The following is a 22,874-nucleotide window of genomic DNA, read 5'->3' as shown; positions in this document are numbered from 1 at the left end:
GTATCTTAAGTGAAATGTCAGCTTCGTAAGGATGTTGGTGGTTTTTTTTTCTTTCTTTCTTTTTTTTCCCCCTTTTGTTAGTGGATTTTCACCTGCGCTCTCACAGGTGCTGAGCGTTGAGCATCATCGAGAATGTGCAGAAAATACTTCCGCCTTAAGCATCAATGCATTCTGGGACTTGAAGTTGTCCTTCTTACGCTTTTGCCTCTTTTTTTGCAAAATCCTGCACAAAAGCAATCATATCTCAACAAACGTTAACAGCAGCACACAAACCCAAAATAACCAGGCAAGACTGACGCTTGTGGTATTTGAAGAAAGCTGATAATTGACGCAAACGTAAGCCCTGACGCACTACAAGAACCAGCGTATCCTCGCACGCGAAGTCTGACAGCGTCAACACAACTCCAGGAACATGAAAAGATCGGGTGACAGTGAGGGGGAGAAGAGAAGAAAGGTACTGATAGCGTTTAATCTCCATCGCGTCCGGCACATTTCTCACGGCTGCACGCTCGATAAATGTCTAATGCTCCGAATGTGACGCAACTGGCTGCTTTGTGGAGGCTCGCGAGACGCAGGGGCCAGCGCATACCTCACTTTGCCTCTGTGCTTTTTTTTTTTTTTTATTTCTTTTTTTCCCCCACTCTACTCTTCTCACACGCAACGTCCATCATCACCAGCCAGCACAACGCGCCGCGTTCAAACGCGTCTCTTTAGAATATCAAGCTAACTGACGCTGGCGTGCAACATCCTTCATCCGCCTCCTCCCTCATCCACCTTTAGGGGGAGAAATGTGACACCAACCTAAGTCAGCTGCAGACAAATTGGCATTAAAACAGAAACATGGGACAGAAATAACACGGAAATAACCAGAATAATGGTTATAATGCATAAAAGTAAGTGCACGGAATAACCAAGGTGATTTGAGAACAAAAGCAACAGATATAAGTAAAATGAAAGGTGGCTCGGCATTGACCCGAGAGGAGAGGGAGGCCAGGTGAGTTGTGGTTTATTGCATTAAACACGTTTGGCCCCTTAATACATGTATGATTTTATTTCTGATTTTTGACATCACACAGTCATGGTAGCAAAAGGAGCATTTGGTGTTGGCCCTGCAGTAGAGGGTGATAGTGAATAATTTTCAAAAGGATCTTTATTAAAGGAGAACTCATTCAAGCAGTGAGCAATACCATTTGCTATTAACCTATGATGTGTGCTTCATGAATGTCACTTAATCAAAACAGATGATGTTGTGGTTACCTTTTGTAGAAAAGTGCAGAAGTGTACTTAAGTCTGCAAAAAAAAATCTCAAGAGTTTGACTTCTTTTGCTCAAGCACCAGCTGCAAGAGTGATTTTTTTTTAGACAGTAATAAATGAATATAGCTCTTATTATAATAAGTGTTTAGGACCAACTGCTTCTAGTGTTTGTTTGTACTCATTTCATAAGCAGTAACTTTGTGGTTTCATGAGATGAGAAACTAAAGTAACAATAGCCATTAATAGTCTATATTGTCTCTTATCTCCCGACTAGACTCTTTGTCATTACCCACGTGTTTGGATTGTGAAAACTATGTAGGACGCGCTTCCTCCTGTTTTCACAAAAAAAGCCACTGGTGGCCAGATGAGCCGTCAGTGTCAGAGCCAGAACTGGTTCCAGCTGGCCCTCAGGCAGACCTTGTGGCTTCCCTTCCTGTCTTTTCTCCTCGAGTGTATTCGCTATCGGGCAGGATGATATTTAATAAGTTGGATATTGTGGTTGCCGTGTGTTTTTTCTTTTTTTTTTTCCACTGTGAAGTATGCACTACCGTGGCCCCTGTTGGCATTGTGAGTTTGGGAACAAACACACAATGATAGAAAATCCCACCAGACTAGACATCCTGTCTACATTTTTATCAGCTACTTTGAAAATGTTTGCAAGTCATGGCTGCTGTGCATTCAATATTTAATTTGACAGGTCCAATTTTTGAGACTCATTTATAGGCTGGTGTGCAGATCCTTTGAGAAAAATTGACTTTAAATGTTGCAGAGAAGTTGCGTCTTTGGTGTTCCTATGAGCATCAAATGTGAAGTTAAGCAACCAAATTTATGTTTTGTCAGCTGTCTATTTCTGGAAATGTATCTGTAAGAAACACATTCTGACTTTTGCTGAACTGTGATGTAACAGCGAGCCTAATTTACATAATAACTACAATGAATTCCTTGTCATTATTGTTCTGAATGGACTTTGGAATGGGCAAGAGACATTTGCTAGCATTAGCCTTGGTTAGCATGTTACTGTGGTGCTTGTTTGGCAGTTGTCTCAACTCTTATTAAACATTCTATTAAATACAAATATTAATATATTATTGTAGAAAGTGTAAAAAGTTAGTTCTGTTACACACTGAGTGAAATACTGTTGAAAATCTTACTGTTTATTGATATATTATTGTAGAAAGTTAGTTCTACACACAGTTAAATATTGTTGAATATTTTACTGTTTACATGTCACACACTCAAATATAAAAATTTAAATGAATTAAAACTTAAAATAAAAATTACAGAAGAAACAATTTAGTGTTGAGTGAATCTGTATAATAGCTGTAGCCAGCCGTGTGTCACTTTGAAGGAACTACAGAAAGTAACTTTTCTGTTAGATATTTTGTTTTTGACATTTGAATTAAGTAGGAGTGAATAAAATGATACTTTATCTTTATTGTATATACATATGCATCGCCCATGTAGTTGCATGTTTACTTATTTCGTGTTTTATCATTATTGTCAAGATGGAGATGAAGAGGTTTGACCTCCAATCCTTAACCCTATGTAATGTAATTTTTTTTGTTAAATGCTAGTTGCCATTCGGGCCCTTGATGACAAGCATAATGTGCGGTGTCCAAACAGGAAGCGTGTGCATGTGTACGTGCGTGAGCAGCAGGCTAAGTAATGATCGCACAGGGTCACCAGATGTTCCGAGGTCTGGTCCTCAGCCCGGCTCTCTGCTTAGATCAGCCTCATTGGTTTGCTTGGGTTTGCGGCAGCCTGTTTAGCTTTCCTTTTCTTTTTTTTAGTTACCGAACGCTCATTAAAATGGTTTGTGCTTCCCTCGGCACTTCTGCTAAATTAACAACTAGAGAGGTAAAAGCTGATTACGTGGCCGCGCGTCCCGGACACGGTTAATCAATTCTCACCGCGCGTAAAACGCTAGCCGGTGAATTAGTGTAAAGCGAACGATTTACGGCGACTAATGCTGACATCCTGTCATGTCGGACGTGGTGTTTTAGCAAGAGGTGGGGTGGAAGGGGAGTCTGATTCGGCACAATCAGCACTTTTTTCCTCTGTCCACCATTTTTCCCCTCCATCTTGCTCACTCTATTAATGAGCCTGTAATGGAGAAATAGTGTGGGATGGTGACATAAAACAGGGTAGCGCATAAGCTCCCAACAGCGCTAGATTTAGACCCCGGCTTTTTGTGCAATGGCAAAAAGGGGAACCCTTCGACACGGGGGGCTTCATCGGACCCCCACTGGTTGAGCGGTGGAAAAGCCAGGCCTCCCGAAAAATACGGCCGTGCCAGATAATGATACCATTACACTAATGGAGCTGGCAAATGAAGGAGAACCTTGATGCCCTACTTTATTACCGGAGGGGGTCGTTTCCTCGCTGCATTCCTAATGGCCCTGAGCACACAGTATTGATCAGGCTATCATGCTGCTAATCCTCCACTGAATTACTTATCGCCTGCAAGGTGTCGATCCGCCGTTATGCCCCGCTCTGGCCTTGCCGCCGGGAGTCCAGCAGGGGACCCACTGGGCTATTTATCCAGTCTTGATTTAGGGCCAAACAGGGATGGTGGTTTGGGAGGTCTTTGGCGGGCGATGGGCCGGCCAGTTCAATTACCCCCCCCCCCAAAAAAAAATAAAAAATAAAAAGAAAGGCAAGCAAATGAAGCTAACAGCTTTCATTTAATTAAGGAATAGGCAATGATGTGCTTCCTCCCCCTCTTTATGGCCCCATTGGCTGCTGTGGAGCTGCGAGGTTGGGTGTTGTTCTCACTAATTGTGCTGTAAATAAGGATGAGGGTGGATGCTTTGCACCAGCTCTTCAGTTAGCCTTGATTACAAAGTGCTTTACATCTATAATACCACTTCCTGTGGCTGAAACTGTGATGTTTCTAGACTCACACTTGTACTTCGGTTAAAATGTCTCCAAACAATTCCTTGATTATTAAAATACAGGGCGATTAATTTGACAATTGATTTATTGTTGATTAATTGGTTAATTTTGTTACCCCTAGTACTAAAATTACTTTGATTACTAAATAACTACTTACAGTTGTCCTGTGTGGGTTCATGTCTGTGCAATCCGTTTGGTCCGTGTACACCGAACAATGAACCAGAACCAACATTTGAAAGAGGTGTCAGTCCAGTTGCAAATGACCTCAGCAGAGAAGTGGCATCAGAGTTATCCAACCATCCATTTTTCTACCGTCACTCTCTGGAGTCGAGATTCTGATTGTGGAAAAAAGACAGACGACATTCCGGATCAGTCTGCAGTCGATCAAATAATTTGTTTTCAACAAACCGCCGCTTGTCCTGATCAGAGTTATAGTGAACTGGAATCAATCCAGTTCTTGTTGGGAAAAAGGAAACCTGGTTCCGGACTACTTCTTGAGTCGAATTACGTCAGCTTCCCCTGGTACTGGTTGCTAAGTTAATCGTTCTATTTTACCCGCATCACACTTGACAAGTGTGAATGAAGCCTTAGATTCAGTTTCAATTCTGATTTCATCAGTTTTTAAGGGAAAATGGACAATTGTGTGGGATATATAATGGTAACAAGGCAGCCAATGGTGTAGCCAGAGCCTATCGTCATTACAAATGAAAAGAAGGGTCAGGTCAGAAGCCCGGGGGTCTGCGACCCGTCATATCCTCGGCTCCTTTACAAGGCCCCAGTGTGCATTAGGAAGCATGGCATCCTCACATCGGCGGAGCCCTCCTCGCACCTTTGGCCTCGGCTAATCAAAGGCTTTAGCTTAAGGGGGGCATTCAGCCCCTGTTGGCCGGAGCCACTCCACGAGTCATAAAGATGTATTTATATTTTTCCATCTGCAACAACCCAGAGTTATTGATCCAGATATTCAGTCATTTCTTTCAGCACGAGCCATCAATATTGTGCAAACATCCGTCCACACGAGGGTTGACCTCAGACCCCCCCCATTCCCTAGGCCCCCCAGCTTCTATTTTCCCCGTCGCTCCCATTGGAGTTCAATGATATACTATTCTGAAAAGTAAAATCAATGAATGAATATGAAGTTTTGGTGATATAATATAGCGCAAGCCCGAGCCCTCGGGTCTTTCATTGATCGGTGAACGTTGATTAGTCTGCAGCTCATGTTTCCCGCAACGTGATTTTTACCTTGTCCTGCTCAGTTTGATCCTTTTTTTTGCGACAGAGAAGTTAACAGATCGAGTTGATTAGTCAAGCCTGGCGGGTGTCACTTCGCCGCCACCACTAAAACCAGGACGGCATTTTGTCGTTGGGTGTAAGGTCGTCATATCTTTTGTCGGGTCGTGCTAATCAGTCGTAAGCGGCAATGGAGGCGGGGATCATCGTGACATTTAGAAATACGTGAGACAATTCCAGAGAATAAAAGGAGCCACTAAGTTGGCGTTTATGAGGCGTGTGATGAGTCGCCGCCGATGACTTCCTGTTATCAACTATAAAGGGTCAGGAATAGCTTCTCGTGCTTGACGTGGGAAACCATGTACGACATTCCCTCATCTTCTGCCACTTTATGCCCCCCCCTTTTCCTTTTAATGCAGCTTCTCCATGTTGGATGCTTAACATTTCAAAGGTTTCGTGATGACTACATTTGGTTTGCATCTGGAGAGATAATAATCAGCTTTTAAAGGCCCATCTGCATTGTCTTGTGAAGACGCTCTGCCACCGTCTCCCATATGTGCTTTTGAGGTTCTGTGATCAAACTACACTCTTAAATGGAAAATCAGATACCCCCGTCCAGGGGTTTTTGTTGTTTGGAGTGGTTTTGCCTTGGTGAGATGTCACAGTAAATCAAAGTGGCGTCTGCCAGCAGTGATTTCGCATACCCGGGATGTAAACTCCAGGCAGCGTTTGACTACATTCACTTGATCAACTCTTGATTTTTAAACAACAATTTGATTTGGATGGGAGAACTCTGAATCTGCTAAAATCCCTTTTTTAAATTTTTTCAGTGTCAAGGAAATGCATGGTGTACAGGCATACTAAAATTTTAACATTTTAGATAAAAAAAATAATATATTTTTTAGTATGACTTTATTTATACATTTTATCAGCATATTGCAGTATTTTGTAGAATTCTGGAGCTGCTGAAGAACGATACGTCTCTTGCTAAATTTCTTGCCTGAATTACGGCAAACTATGTGTTAAACCGTACGAAGAAGCAGTCATCATGTGCATAGTGTACCTTCACCTCCCGGATGGTTTCCTCCCAAAGCAGCAGTCAGTCCGATTATCTAAACAGCCCTTGACAGCTTTTGTGTCTGACAGCCCCTGCCGAGCACCTCCTAATGGTGTTGAGACATTAGCCACACATGTCAGAGTGTTGGCAAACAAGGCGGCGACGGGGCTCCGGCAAACCGCCGACCAGATCAGCCGTCACGTTCAATGAGATTACGTCCAACGTGACCCGCCGGCGTCTGGGTTCATCTGTCATGCGTGTGTCCCATCACCGCAAAGACACGGAATAATCAGTCCAATCAATAGATGGCGGTGGCTCATTGGGCCACTGCTGAATAAACATGGAAGTGACCCGCTCACCTCTTACAAAGAGGCAAGAGCCTCCGGGGGGTTCATTAGCTCTCCGAGGCTATGATCCTCCTCAGACGTTACTTTCCATTTCTGTTGGTGTGCCAATCTGACGCCGCAGTTTTGACATACGTAATTGCGAGCCGTGTGTTTGGACGGATCTTCCAATGCGTCATTCTCCGTCTATGTTTACCGTTGGACTAAAGCGCATTCAAAACCGCATGTGTTAGCAAAGACACCCTCTTACTTTCACCGTTATTTTCCTTTCTAATGACTCACCTTTCCAATAAAATCCACACTGCTACGGAGATGCCCGACATGTGGTTTTCATGAAAAACCAGAGACCTTGATTGTCAAACGCCACAGGAGTTCATGTTCACGAGGCTAGGTAAATAGGAACTGTTAATTTGTACATCATAACTTGTCGTCCATAAACGTGAGCATTGAAAGCCTGTTAAAATACCTGACGTTAGACTCGTCCCAGATGTAATTCTGGGCATGCTTCTTAGTTGAGGCCTGGTTCATCGGTAGAATTAGCTTTGCGTGTACTTGTTTAAAAGCCAATAAGAAAGAGCCCTGTGATAGACGACCAACCTGTTTGAGGTGACGTTTACTTTTTGCTACAAGTCAGCTTTGAAAGGGTTTTGCTCTCTGTAATAGATGAATTTTTAATAAGGAAAAACTAATATTCTCACTGGCTAGCTACAAGAGCTCTAGTTAGCTAACCTTCTAAGGCTAACTTACTTCTAATACCCGTTGATGCAAATGTCATGTCAAATGTTTGTCATTAACATTAAGAGCAGTTACTTCTTTTTTTAATTGGAATGTTAAAATATTACTTATATGATACTTAAATATTAGCCTGTGTTTCTTTAAATTTGCCTATTCTGCTTTTCAGCATTTGAGAAAGTCCCTTCCTCCTCCATTCAGTCAATCTCGTTGCATGTCTGAGTGATTCTTCATCTCGACTTGCCCACTGTATGTTTTTTTTTTTTTTTCTTTTTCCCCTCCTCATCAGCTTAAGTTTTTCTTGCATATGCGCAGGGGCCGGTGACAACTTGACTGGCACGCTGTCAAGGAAAGGTGCTACCTTTCCAATGGCGGAGCATCGGATTGGCCCTTCTCTTTGAGCTTGCATGCGTGTGTATGAGCGTGAGAGAGAAAGCCGAGGGGTTGTCAGGACTTGACCGGCACGCTTTGCATGTTCTTCTTGAGACAGGTGCTCCTGGGTGAGCACTGGTGCATGACAGTTGCCTTTCATCGCTGTCTTCTCTACACTTAACCCTCTGACCACCCCCGCTTTGCTTCTTCTTCTTCTTCCTCCTCCTTCTCTTTGCCTGACCTCCTTTCATGGCACTTCCCTCGGCCCGTCCTGAGTGATGGGCCGCTAAGGTTGGCTGGTGGGCGGCCGGGGGCGCTCTGTGTGTGGTTTGGTGCACCCGGCGTGGCGCCAACACTGTCAGCCTGACCTCACATAGACACAAAACACCCACACATTTTTTATTTTTTTTATTTTGCTCAACCGTCCGTAATTCCGTCCACCGGCGCTGTCAAGCACTTGATCAAACGTGCATAAACGATGAGTTCCCCTCCCTTTCTCCCCCTCCCTGTTATAATGGAGGCAGATTCTTTTTCTTGGGTTCTGTTTATTCAGATGAGGCTGACTTGAGAGGGGGGCAAACGGGTCACATCCACTTGCCTGGTTCAAGCGCTTCTGAATTGAGGCTTGTCTCCAGCTGGTTGGAGAGAGAAGAAAAACACGAGTCAGGGCAATTTGTGTGTGTGTGTGTGTGTGTGTGTGTGTGTGTGTGTGTGTGTGTGTGTGTGTGTGTGTGTGTGTGTGTGTGTGTGTGTGTGTGTGTGTGTGTGTGTGTGTGTGTGTGTGTGTGTGTGTGTGTGTGTGTGTGTGTGTGTGTGTGTGTGTGTGTGTGTGTGTGTGTGTGTGTGTGTGTGTGTGTGTGTGTGTGTGTGTGTGTGTGTGTGTGTGTGTGTGTGTGTGTGTGTGTGTGTGTGTGTGTGTGTGTGTGTGTGTGTGTGTGTGTGTGTGTGTGTGTGTGTGTGTGTGTGTGTGTGTGTGTGTGTGTGTGTGTGTGTGTGTGTGTGTGTGTGTGTGTGTGTGTGTGTGTGTGTGTGTGTGTGTGTGTGTGTGTGTGTGTGTGTGTGTGTGTGTGTGTGTGTGTGTGTGTGTGTGTGTGTGTGTGTGTGTGTGTGTGTGTGTGTGTGTGTGTGTGTGTGTGTGTGTGTGTGTGTGTGTGTGTGTGTGTGTGTGTGTGTGTGTGTGTGTGTGTGTGTGTGTGTGTGTGTGTGTGTGTGTGTGTGTGTGTGTGTGTGTGTGTGTGTGTGTGTGTGTGTGTGTGTGTGTGTGTGTGTGTGTGTGTGTGTGTGTGTGTGTGTGTGTGTGTGTGTGTGTGTGTGTGTGTGTGTGTGTGTGTGTGTGTGTGTGTGTGTGTGTGTGTGTGTGTGTGCGCGTGCGTGTGCGCGCGCGTGTGCGCGCGCGCGTGCGTGCGCGCGCGGTAAGGGTTCACTCGTCAACCCCTGTGTCATGCTTGCGTCAGCCCCGTTTATGTAGAGGGCAACATCTTTCGTTTGTCACGGGACTTTTTGAAGAGGAGTCACTGTAGCAATCTGGTGGCCTAGCCTCCTGAAATTAGTTGCTTTATGTTATGAATATTGACTTTTTAATTGCTTGTACACTGAGGACTGGATCTCTAGAGTGTCTACTTATCAATTGTGAAATGAAGTCAATCTGTTTTTATAGGCCATTTTCTGTGAATGTGTCTGCAAGCAGTTCTGCTTTAGTTTAGTCATTTTTTTTATACCAATGCTCCTCTCCACCCGCAACAACAAAGTTTTACAAGTCACGTATATTTTATCCGACACTAAGTGGGAGCCGCATCCGTCAACGTTTAATAGTTGTTCTACTTGTTGATGAGTGTCAGGGACGGCGCACGCCAGGAGCTTAATCCAACAACGGCACCTCACCGTTCTCCACCCGTTATCTTGCCGACGAGTGGACCGCTTTGTCGCAGTCTTTGTCACGAATAGGGTGGGCATTGTGACGTATGAGACGGACTCAACGTAAACGCGGTGACAGGCTAGTGTCTCGCATGAGTGACAGCGCGGCGGGATTGGGCTAATCTGAGCGACTGACTGTCCCCGTAACCGGTACGGAGTAGTCAGCTTCAGCGGAGTTATCAGTGTTTGTAAGTCCTTCTGCTGCGCTGGGATGACAATAGGGATTAGTGCCAAGGTTCTTTAAACAGTTTTTTTTTCTTATTTTATATTTGGGAGGAGGGAAGCCACCCCCCCTCTTCTTATCGTGGTCTCTGCAGGATGCTGCTGCTGCGAGTTTTTCCTTGACTGTCAATTAAAGTGGGGATCATTAACTTCAAGGGTATAAATGTTCTAACACTGGTATTACGTTGGGAAGCTAAGTCGCTGACAGATGTTCCAACTTTAATTCTCCGCTTGTTTTTTTTTTTTTTTTCTGTCCTTTAATTAATTTATGTATCGCTATTCTGGGCTTTTAAATATTCCTCTCCCCCTGCCTGCTCTTTTGTTAGCCTGTAATCTCGCTCGCCGCGCTCGTCACAAAGACGATTGGGCCTCGCCGGTGTTTCACACGTGGTTCAATCGGCTAATGTATTCATTAGTTGCAGAAAACCGAAAGGTAAACAGTAGCTGTGTTTGTGTGTGTTCGTGTGTGTGGTAGCCTGAAGGGAGGATGAAATAAAAGCGTGTTTGCCTCTCCTGGTTCTCCATCAGGAGGACCAGACTACTTAAGAGTGGCACTTGATGAAAACAAAACAGCTTGTATCTTTGTACATGGTGTTTTTTTTTATTGTTGTTATTGTGTTGTGTGGAGGTAAACAAAAGAAGTACGGTACTTTTGGGAGTTTGACGCACGAGTGCCTGGCAGTTGCGGGCTGGGATATATTTGTAATTTTTCGACTATGATTCAAAGTGTGAGCGACAGCACACAGTCGGTAGCGGGCAGCCTCCTTGCTGAAGAAGCAAACAAACGAGGCGATGCTAGCTGGAAGCGGAAGAGATGGCTAATGGGCAAACTCTTCATCCACGACGTCACCCTCCCCGTTTCTCCCGTGACAGCTCCTTTCCTTTGTTCTCAACCCGTGGTGGCCCACTCTCTGCCGGGGGATCGGTGACAAGTTTTAGCGGGATGATCAAATGCAGCGGTGACACCTGATTAGGCTATAGCTCGTGTTTACAGTCGCCCACCCCCCCTCTCGCCGCTTCTTCCTCGTCCTTATCCCTCCTTCTTAGACAACAAGGGAGACTTCACCTTGACTAATTAAATTTGCACCTGCAATGCCAGCTGTGACAGCCACTGGAGGGCTGCATGTATTTATGTCACTCCATACATACTTCCTGTGACGCTCATGGAGGTTGACTGCGCACTGGTGTGGGTTTCTCCAATAGGCGTCTTTATTGCGCCTTGTGTTTGCTGTGATTTGGGGCAAAACCAGGGGTAGTACAGTACAGGGGTGACGGTGTTGTCGGAAATAGGGAGCCACTCCAGGGGGCACTGTTGAGCAGCATTGTGGAAGAAAAATAGGAGTATATCAATATTTCCGATTCTCTGCTTTACTCGATATTCGTTTTACGGGAGGACGTTGACCTATGAAATTAATTTGTTGTTTGCCCGAGATCATAACTTAATGTACTTGAAATGAATGACTGAGAGTGCCCAGTTGCTCTCCATCAAATTCCATATGTACGTAACAAACCAATCATATGATTGGATTATTTGATGAATAAAATATTTTATGACAACTTTGAGCACACGTGGTTACGTGTATGTCAATAGCCATATATTTTTTTTAGAAATGCCAATAGCGATCCATTCAATCTGTATACCGGTGTTATTCTCTCGATCGCTCAGTTTATTAAAGCAATGCAATTTGGGCTGTTATTGCCAAACAGTCATCTCTTCTTGCTGACAATAACAAATGCGCAATTGAGTTTTATGGCTTGTGATGTCTTTGAACCCAGCAGTTAAAAAGAATGTGTCTTCCTCTCGCTCCGATTCTGCCATTTGATCATTCATTAACATGTGCACAGACTCTGCTTGTGGATACATGATCCAATGCGTGTGTGTGCGCGCACGCATCTATCTAAATCCAGGTTGCAAGTGTATAAAGGCCGTCCGTCGAAGTGAGCAGGACATCAGTCACTATGTAGCTGGAGACAGGACTGGGTAATTTGTGGCTTCTTTCACCCATCCCCCCCCCCCCCCCCCCCCCCCAACCCACATCCTGCCTCAAATTGACCGGGCCCGACTGCTGGTCATGCTGTATTACACGGGTTAGATGGAGTAATTATTTCTAGGCCACTGACTACAAGCAAGATTAATAGTTTTTGAAACGTCCATAATGGAGGGCTGGCCCGTCGTGACATAAGCATTATTTCAAACTCACCTCCACTCTCATCCCTCTCACCTCTGGGCACCGACCTAGTCTGATTTATACCTGGGCTAATGACCAGGGTGGGGGTCATTTACGGTTTTACAGTCACACTAACAGAGCATTGATTTCATATGTCAGAAAAAAGCCATCTTGATAATTTTGTTGATAGGAAAGTGTTACTCGGCGGACTATTGTCGTTTTAAGTAGGGATTTGAATTGCTGGAAACGGTATTGATGTAGAATGGTACATAAAGGGGAACTTTATCGCTGTCTATCAGAGCGCTTTGCCGACCTGTGTGAATGGTCCAGAAACAGAATGGTGGTGTCGACGTCGATTCACAATTTTTCTGACTTCACAATTGAATTAGAATTGTAAAGACCACTGTGGATAAGGGAATTGAAGTTTTAGGATTGACCACCTCACTCATTTTGTTAAAAGTAATTGTCGCAATCAGTATCTGTACATCAACTTAGGTTTATTGTGATTACTTTTACCACCTCATCTTGCGATAGCCACCAGCCTCTTTATGAGCCCAACTAAGATAAGCGCAGCTATTAAAAATACTGTATTGTTAAATCCTTTACATTTTTGCTGTCGTTTCGGTTAATGAACCAGTAAATGCTGCAGCCTTGTGTTTCTAATTATCCACATCCTCAATTTTCACCATCTGTCCCTGTGTCTTACTTGGTCTTGCCCCAACCCTGATGCGCTTGGTTAGAGTTTTATGGCCAAATGCAGAAGATCTAAAGTTGACACTAGGTGGCACTTGGACATCATTCTATCACATGCCCCCCCCCCCCCCCCCCCCCCCTTTCCACTCCCCACCCTTTGCTCCACTCTATTTCTTAAGTACACCTCACATGTCAATGTGTTTTATTTTTATTGGACGGAGGGCAGTGTGTAATGCATTCACCTCCGTTCCTGCCAGCTGTTAAATGCCCCAGAACATGGTCTGGCCAGGCTCCGCCCCGTTAACCCCTCTGATTGGCTGTAATAATTAGCAGAAGTGAATAGTAACCGAACCTTTCGGCGAGGGATAGCAATAGACTCGTTGATTTCGTACGTGACTGAAAACCCGGCTTGGCCGAGAGTCTGCCGGACCCGAGCGTTCATTTTAAGCTTTAATATTAACTCTCAACTTAAACGCATGCATGCAGCGCGCCACCAGCAATTACATTTTCAAATGGCTGGGTTTGTAAACCTCTAGCATGTTAATCTATCACCATTCAAGCTACTGGGAAAGAGTGAAAAAAGGATTAAGCCATTCAATTCCTGGTAGAATATTTCCCTTTGTTCGGAATGAGTGAAGGAAAAATAAATAAAGAAACCAAGTGGCTTGTCAAGCAAAACGAGCGGTCGGCAGTCTGCTCCGACTTCGCCATGATAATGCCATTATGGAAATCTTAGCTGCTTCTGGATTCCAGGAAGACCGGGTGACAGTCGTGTAAACAGTCACAAATGATCCCAGTTGTTGATTCGATACTAATCTTAGGTCACATGATAATGCCGGTCTATCTGGGTCAAACGGATACATGAGATTGAATCAGACCTGTCCTAGATGTTCAGTCTGGCTCTTGTTATAAGGCCCATGTTTTTTCTTCTTCCTAATGGCTTAGGTGATTGTCAGCAGCTGCTTTAACTCTGTACTCATTCCGCAATAAAAAAAATACAACAGCGAGGGGCTCATCATAATAAATAATTCAAGAGTTTGTCCTAGTTGTCCGCGAGAAACAGGATATCAATGATAACAGAGCAGCTTGTCACAGTTTGAAAGATAAGCAGCTCAAATATGTTCTCGGGCAAATTAAAGGAGACTGACTCCATCTTTAATATACTGTATATTGTATGATCTTCTGATATATTTCTCTCCAAAGTGACTCCTTTATATGTTATGCACAAAGATGATGCCTAACTTGAAGTCTTGGAATCTTTTGTCAGACTACACTGAATAAAATCTGGTGTTTTGCATAAGGATACAAAAGACTGCACAATAATTGTTCCAGTTGTCAACCGATCCGGTGCAGTCTCAGCCCGGCATTTACCCTTGACTTCCAACCTCGCTTGGTCGGATTGCACATTATCTTTATCCGAAATGAGGGTACTTGACTCCAGAGTGTCACAGAGAGATCTAATATGGAGCCAAAAGGACAGAGCGACTGGAAATCATCGTCATTTGAAGAGGTTGCTTGTCACATGATGGGTTTGATCAGGCAGCGCCGCAGTACACAAAGCTGGGTCTTTGCACTGTGTAACAGTGGTACTGGATTAGAGACACAAGCCACTTCGGCTGTGATCAGTCACTCAGACCTAGAGACACATGAGGGGACTGAAATCCCGCTTGCGTGCTTCATCCACATCGTGATCTGGCGAACCTCGTATAGAAATTAACAACGTAAATGCTGACAGTTGATTGTCAAAGACAGTAAACTGCCGGTCTTTGGCATTTTTACGGATCTTGAAAGCTCGGTACAGACAGTAGCGCCTTTGTTACTGTAGGACCCAAAGCGCTACAGTCTGTTTCGACCTTTCAAGATTTAAAATTTTTAGTTGATCGAAACAAAAACAATCAGGTGCCAAGGTTTTGGAAGTTAGCCAGGCTGCTGTTTGCGATGAACAAACACAATCTGATATCAAATATGAGTCAAAATAGAGCTGTCAATTACGGATTTCCTGTACTTTTACTGAAATTACTTATACAAAATGCTGCAAGAGAAATTTTGGAATTGAGGGCACAGTGACAACATGTAATTGTCACACATTGAACTTGACTGCCAAACCTCAGCTGGCCACTCAATCACAGAGCTTCCCTGGACAGTTCATTGAGTAAGTACTACGTCAGACTACAGAGCCTCTAAACGCACCACCTGCTCATTGTTTTCCTCACTGCCCAATTGAGGTGACCAAACCTGGGCAGTTGAGAAGGTGAGCTTTGGATTTGATGACCTCAGTCCTCTGGTCCTTAGATCTGTCCTTGACACAGCCTTTGGAGGACACCTGTCACCCTTGCTGCAAGGCCTATATCTCGCCGCAGCCAATTCAACCCAACCCCCTGGGCCCGGGCTCCACTTTGCACAACCATATTGATTTTTTGGGGAGGCTGGTGAGAGCGGGAGGGAGGAACCGAGGGAGCTCTCTAAAGGACTGACTTCTCCTTGACACCCCTAGGCGCAACAGCCCTGCTAGAACAACTCAGTGGCTCTGGTCCCTTGCTGAAAACAGCTAATCACAGTCAATCAACCCTCCTTTTTTTCTATCCCATTTCTCCCTCACTGCTCTTCGCCCGACATCACCCCCTATCCATGGATACCACTTGAATACCAAGGGACTGTGTCTGCATTGAAAACGTCCATTCCACATGGAAAACAGCTGACCTCATGAAAGCATGCTGTAATTCGAAGGTGAAAACTAAAAAGCTTTTACCAAGATCGACATAATCCTAATGGAAAGATTATGGCTTTGCTGAACAGTTAGGCCAAAGCAGATACCAGACATAGTCACTGTTCGGGAAGTCCTCGAAGCAGCTCTTGTAGCCACACATTTACGTATTTGAATCCTGTTGATTTGTTGCAATATCTTTTAAATGCATTGTTTAAAAAAAAAAATTCTAGGTATCCCGACGGAACTGGAAGTATCCTGGGATGACAATAAAAGTTGTAAAAAAGGCTGAGGAAAAATGCAAGGATGTTTGATTTTAATGGCACAGTAATGAGTGTTGGCCGTAGTATGGCTGACCTTTATTCAAACTGGAGTGGCCTCTGTACTTTCAGTACAGTGTGAGGTTCCATGAGTGGGAATCTAATTAATGGCCGACAGTGGTCCATCCCTCTCCCGCTGGTCCGGTAATGTGCGCAGATTGGTGTTATAAACAGGGTGTGGAATGTCTGCCCAACGTTGGCCTGGAAAGATTGGCCGTCTTGTTCAGGGAGATGGATGGAAATGTTCTAATATTAATGTTCCTCCCGCAGACGTGTGGAATGATCTACGTGCCCGCCGTCGGTTAACAACAATTAACAGTCAGAGTCGGCATACCTGAGCATTTGTCACTATGAACCTGTGCTCCCCCTGTTCCTAACTGCATTTAAAAATGATTAACCACACTTCTGTCTTGATATGAGAGCATTGATTAACTTTGAAAGGTAGACAGTGGCGACACTAGAAGATCCAATGAAGTGTGTGTGCTGTTCCTGCTAAAAACTCCTTGGCCTTATAGGGGCAGTGTAGTGCTTGCATGCAGTTAGCAGAATGTCTTTAGCTAAGACCAGAAGAAGAATGTCACTGTAAAAAATAATGTACAATATGCTAATTGCTGCATTTCAACTACTTCTTCAAAACCAATTTCTTTGTTTAAAATTGAAATTAGAAAAAAATTTGAACCAAGGGTTAAAAGTATTTTTTTTTCCCCATAGATGGACCAAGTAGCATCCATCTGGCCAGCCTTGTGCACTGGCAATCTCATTCCTATTCATAAAATGGTCCTGGTCTGGGTTATACAGAAAGTTAGTTACATATTACAAGCTAGGGGGTCAACACCACCACATTCCAGTGAGTCATTTATTGCCAAGTTACCCATCACACCAAGCTCCAAACTACTTGCCAGGAATTTTATAGCCGAAAGGTTGCATACAGGATTGTTTACAATGAACAGTGTGTGTATTTTGGTACTTCATCTTCAAGTCTGTAATCCAGAACTAGTACTGGGGGGTACAGTCTTTGTGAAGACTTTGTACTAATGTGTGGTCTGTATCTGTTTGTTGGTACTTGAGTGTGACAGCACCATGTTTCTATGTTAAGCAGGTTCTAAAACGTCTTAGGTCATGCCCTAGCTTCTAAACAGCAGACTAAATGGACGCCCTCCATCACACATTTGCAGCTCCGCGAATGTTTAATCCTACTCGAAATTCAGTTAGGTATCCGTTGCAGCAGTGACAAACTAGAGCTCACGTTTATTTGTAGTTTCAGGGATTGTTTTGATCGTATCTTGGGTCTCTGTAATATGGGTACATGTTTTTTTACTGCTTAAAAATATCACAAAATTGCAAAAACTATAGTCTACTGGATTTGATGTATAGGTCAAAATCTTTAGTAACATTCCCAAATCATGCGTGTTTGGTAGATTGGACTTCGACTGTAGAGGTGGGGTGTGGAAACACCCCCCCCCCCCCATCTCCATGTACCATTTTTATATCCCCCTCATTGATTTCTAAGTTCAAATGTGTAATCAAAGCTTCTAGAGATTTTCATCACGCACACAAAAATGCGTGCAGATGGTGAATGGCCACTGACCTTCTCTGTTCTCTGAGTTGCTTCACACGGGCTGCCTACATTCTGCGATCCGGTGCCAAATGGACCCGGGAGGAAGCGCCTTTGATGCGAACGGGCAGCCCCTCTGATTCATTCTTCAGTTTTACAGCTCACTTGTCAAAACTGTTGATTCGCCGTCACTTTTGCACAAGATGAGTGCTTTCTGAAACGGGTGCCACACAAGCACCAATGGTGTGCTGTCCAAACACGGAGTTCCTTTATGCGGCTGTCTCACCTCACAAGCTTTCTTAAGATGTGTTGAGGGTCCACAGTGACATCATCCCTTGGTTTTTGGATTTGTCTTCTGTCTTATATACTGAGAGGTATTTGGACAACAAGGTAGAACTGGAGTTGAGTAAGGGCTAGCTAACGCCAAAAACTATGTCATAAACCCAATATCATACTATGATGAAGGATTTATGCCAGGCAAATATTTTGTATGTTTTTTCCTTTATTCCTGTGATTTTGGTACGTTTCTAGCTGTTATCAGAATGGTTACAAAAAATTAAATTAATGAGCCTTCGTGCATTCTGATAAAAATGTTTGCTGAAGTCCACGTTTTGTGATATAGGGAACATTTCACTCTTGAGTAGCATAGTAGAACTATGCTGATGCTATTAAACTATTTGATAAATTATTCTACCTGTCGCAATAAAGCAGGAGTAATGAATAACAAAGTGTGTCTATTCTACTCAGAACGTCTTCCACCATGTATCTGCAGTTCACGATGTATTAGTCAGATGAGATTGACTTGTCCTGCTTCAGAAAGCACACAACATCCCGTGTGTTCAACCATACCCGCAACTTAGACTCCAAAGGCTTTTTATCCTTTAAAGAGGCCGAGCTATCTGGCTATTCTCAGCCGCCATGCCAAAAAACGGACATTAATCTACTCTGAGAGCTTTGAAGAAAGTGTCCACTGGTATGTCACAGATGGGGGAAATGTATTAAATTAATAAATAAACGGTACAAAATGTGATATCTCATGGGCTAGGATCAAAGCAAACCAATTGAGTCCTATTCTACCTAATATGTTTTTCTATGATAAACAGTCCGGCTGAAGGGATAATCCTATCAAGCAAGTGAGGGATTAAAAAAGGACGGAGAGAAAAAAAATCTGATATATCACTCTGCACAGAGACGGACGGTTGGCATGGCTACCGTGAAGCATTATTATTGGATTGGTAATCTCGCTTCTAGGGTCCTTTTTTTGTGTGTGATTTTCCTTTCACAATCAGGTGCTTACACCAAGACGGCGCAGACAGACATGCTGGTTCTCTGGTCTGGAATCCATCCAGTGGCAACTTCTTTCTTTTGCGTGGAATTTCTGAGCAGCTTGATGTATTTGACGCATGCGTGACAGCCGCGTTTGTGTGCGATCGGGGTTGAGGCATTGCCTCGTCCTGACCGCACGTTACTTCTAAGACACGGAATGAAAGCACACTTTGGTGCCTCTGTACACATTTCACAGAGTGAAGCAATATATGCGTACCGTATATGTGTGCATACAAAAGGATAGACAGGCTTGATACAGTCAGCTTCTGTCAGAAGGTGGAATATGAGACGGACGAACGTGTGTCAAGTTGTCAGTTGTCTTTCAACACGCTTTTGAACGTACTTCGGCCATGCATGTTGTTTTTGTTTTTTCAGGAATCAAATCTTTGGATTTCTTTTTTTTCCCCTCGGCCTGCACACTCATGTGCATCCTTTAAGAAAACTGTCAGCATGCGTTGTATTCTTCAGCCGTAAAGTAAAGGTGAATTCACCATGCTGTTAAAAATATTCACTTTTACCTGAGTATATGGTTTTGTTTTTGCCCATACCAGGTCAGATGAAATGTGTAGTACAAGTAAATGCCTGTGAAAAATATGCTTTTTTCTGAAACTACTTCCAAGGCCCCTGAGATTGATGGGTAAGCCTTTCATGTATGGCCCTCTAAAGATGTTAAAATCCAGATGAGCTCTGAACCAAACTATGAACAAATCATGTACAAACGTATATATTTTTTTCATCCCAGTCATTAAATTTACGGGTAACGAGTGGAATGTGAACCAATGAATGATAGTCTAAGTCTCCGAACTGGTTGCTGTTTTTTTTCCAGTAGGTTTATTCGAAAAATGTTTGAGAGAGCTCCACTGGCAAGCCTTTGCTAAATCATAAAAAAATTGATGCAGATAAAAAAGAATTATGGCAACTTTGTGTTACGATGTTGGTTAGTTTTTTTAAGGAATCACTTCTTTGTTTCTGTCTTTCAATCTCAAAAACTCAAAATTTAGCCAAAGACTAGACTTCTTACTTTCTATTAGCAGTGCTATGATGTAGCTACCTACTTTCAATTGTTAGCTAACGCATCACCTTTTTGTTTTACAGAAGAGGAGGTTATTACAGGAGTTGGGAGACCAAAAGATTCCCTTTAGAGGACCTTCTGATAAGGGCTTTAAGGAACTGGTGAGTCAACAATATTGTTTTCTTAGTTTTTAAAGTTTCTACCAATTATAATGACTTTTGAAGTCTTAACTTTAGACTGAATCGTATTGAGTTTAAAATATTTTTGTTTTGTTTTTGGTTAGTGATAATATGGGCATTATCTGATATTCTTTCTCAGTGGGACACCAGTTACTCCGGCCTGGTTCTGAAGAGAGCCTGCTCGTTACCAGCCGAGCTCCACTGCAGAGTCCAGGCCGCTCTGCTCACCCTGCGTAAGAAGGGTTGCCTCTTGAGAGATCTGGTCCGTGTCCGTGACCGGGACGTCTTCACGTCCGTGTCACGTGCTCTGCTGGGTGAGCCGGGCCATACCTACCGCTACCTGGACACTAGGCTCTTTGCCATCCCCTGGCACAACGAGGACACTGAGGTTAAAGGGCAAAACTGTTGCGACCCAGGTCTGAGGGCAGCTTGCAAAGCCTTGTGGGAGCTCAATAGCTTCTTCTGCTTTGACGTGTCTCACCTGAAAGAAGAAGACAGGATAGCACAAATTGCAAAGGTGGTTCAGGAGACAGTGGCCAAGCCAGGCGATGAGGCCGATGTGGAGTCCAAACACAGCGAGGACTCCAGGAACAGTGAAGGAGGCGACTCGGACTTTAGGCAAAGCGAGGAAGCGGATACGGAATCCAAGCACAGTGAGGAATGGGACGTGGAGTCCAAACACAGTGATGAAGGTTGTTCGGCATCAAAAAGGGATAGTGATTGGGAGACGGTGTCCAAAAACAGTAGTGAGGAGGGAGAATCCTCCCAGGGCAAAGTGACCGAATCTGGGCTGGAGCACAGTGAAGGAAAATGTCCCACCTTGGCACTAAAGACTGCCGATGTCTCGCCAACAGAAGAGCTTCATGTGGCTCATCTAAAGCACAGTCTCTCAGATTACCACATTGAGGATAAGGGGGCACCAGAAAGTGCTTCTGAGCCCGACCTGCCGCAGGGATTCACCAAATCAGTCAAGTTCAACGTCACCTTACTCAACTACATGGACCCGGCAATCATGAGCCACCTCAAAGAGGATCCCTATTATGGCATGGGGAAAATGGCTGTAGGGTGGCACCATGACGAGAACCTCATCACTCATTCGCCGGTGGCTGTTTACACTTACAGTTGCCACGACAACAAAGGTAAGTGTCACTGTGTTCTAATTAGACAGGACACTAATCTATATCCATCACAGTGGTGATGAGATCCATCACAACAATAACCCGTCAACTTATCTGCGTCACTTTGAAGTGGATCTAAACTTACGTGTTCCGGCACCGACGGCGTCTGTAGATGCGGGCCTCCGGCACGCAGCTAGCATCAGATTCATCTGTGTGATAGTGTCAGGGCACGAGTAAATGTCATCGGAAGCTCGCTGCTGACAGCCTTATCGCGATATCACAGACATCGGTATCTAAGTTCAATAGCGAAGCCTTAACAAACAGGCCTTATCACACACGCCGCATCTCATCTAAATCATTTCCCCCAGAAATGATCAATGCACAATTATCTGATAGGGAATAATGAACCTCACTTTGATAAGTGTTTCTCAACTGTACTGGATGGATAAAAACGCATCTTTTGAACCAGGAGCTGATAGTATTCGCTGATTCGACAAGAGAAGTTTGCTTTCTAGAGCAGACGCAAAACAAATTGCAGATGAGCAAGGGCGGTCATGGTGAATACTCTGTCTTGTTTTCTGACAAAGTAGGTACAACACCAAAAATTGTCACAGTAGATTGTCACGGTATTTAAACAAGGGTTCCTGGTTTTGCAGCACTTCAAATCCCACGGCTGGAGATACAGATGTGTAAGCAAACTCCAGTAGATCAGGTGCGACGTCAAACATGGTCCACAGCTGCTTTTCTTTCACGAGAGTGTCATAAGCAGGAACACCTGCTAGAGCGTTCCGCTTCAACCATTTGCCACGGGCCATTTCCATTTAGACCTTCAAAACGTTGCGGCCTAACACCTCGCCGCACTTTGCAGCTGTGTCTCGTCCAGACTGCAGAGACCAGAGTGTCACCGGAGCTTTATTCCGATGGTTGACTCAGTGTTCCCAGGACCAAGATGCAGCATAAGGATTCTCCGTGTTCAGATGGCCACTCGCCTAAGGGAACCCGTACTATAGCCGGACATCCAAAGGAATCTTGCCGTAGCTGTGTTTTAACCCGCACAGAGGCGGATATTCCACCATCGCTAAGGCCTTGGGGAATTCTGTCATTACCCGGCTCTCCGAGCACAATGGCGGGAAATTAAGTTACTATTTATCCGTGCTGAGCAGAAAGGAAAAGGCAGCTGCGGGGCAAAGAGGCCCGAAAAGACTTTAGTATCGATTTGTGCTGAAGGGTGCCGGCCAGCCAGGTTAAATCTTATTTTTGGAGCAGGCCGTCGTAAGAACAGTGAAGGTGCTTATCGTGAAAGGAAACAGGAACATCATGGCCTAGCCGCTATCCAATAAGACTCATTGCACAACATCCAGCCCAGGCTTTTAGCCGTTGCATGGCCTAATAGCGTAACGATCTTGCGCAGACAGCTGAGATTAACCCACAAAATTGTTCCTACTTTGTCAAGACAGCGTATTGTGCTTGAGTTTCATAGGGATATCAGTTATGTTTTTAAGATTGAAGAATTGGATGTACTCTAGATATAGTGCTTGAAAAAGCTTTCATTAAACTAAATTTGGATTTGCATATTTTGAGAAGGCGTCAGCGTCGGAATCATTTTTGGTTATAAAACATCTTTGTCATAATGTAAAAAATAATTTCATTTGATTCCTGACATTTTAGCAAGCTCCGAGAAACACGTTCACCAAATAATGTTTTACCTCAAAATGTAAAACTGTAACTTGAATTTAAAAAGTGCTTAACAAATGACTTGAATTTGAACCTCAGCTTTA

The 22,874-nt window shown here is 44.1% G+C and overlaps 1 protein-coding gene across 1 annotated transcript in view; it reads left to right on the top strand.

Moving 5' to 3' along the window:
* Positions 1–201: 201 nt before the first annotated feature.
* Positions 202–22,874, top strand: part of fto (FTO alpha-ketoglutarate dependent dioxygenase) — a 98,304-nt gene continuing 75,631 nt past the window's right edge. The window contains exons 1-3 of the mRNA XM_085907743.1: positions 202–454; positions 19,883–19,960; positions 20,118–21,117. Of these exons, the coding sequence (XP_085763869.1) occupies positions 413–454; positions 19,883–19,960; positions 20,118–21,117 (1,120 nt within the window). The 5' untranslated portion in view covers positions 202–412. The remainder of the gene's footprint in view (positions 455–19,882; positions 19,961–20,117; positions 21,118–22,874) is intronic.

The sequence above is a fragment of the Syngnathus leptorhynchus genome, chromosome 3, assembly GCF_054491065.1.
Source record: "Syngnathus leptorhynchus isolate UIUO chromosome 3, UIUO_Slep, whole genome shotgun sequence".
Classification (NCBI taxonomy): domain Eukaryota; kingdom Metazoa; phylum Chordata; class Actinopteri; order Syngnathiformes; family Syngnathidae; genus Syngnathus; species Syngnathus leptorhynchus.
Note: the sequence above shows the minus strand (reverse complement) of the source record. Positions and strands in the feature narration are given on the sequence as shown.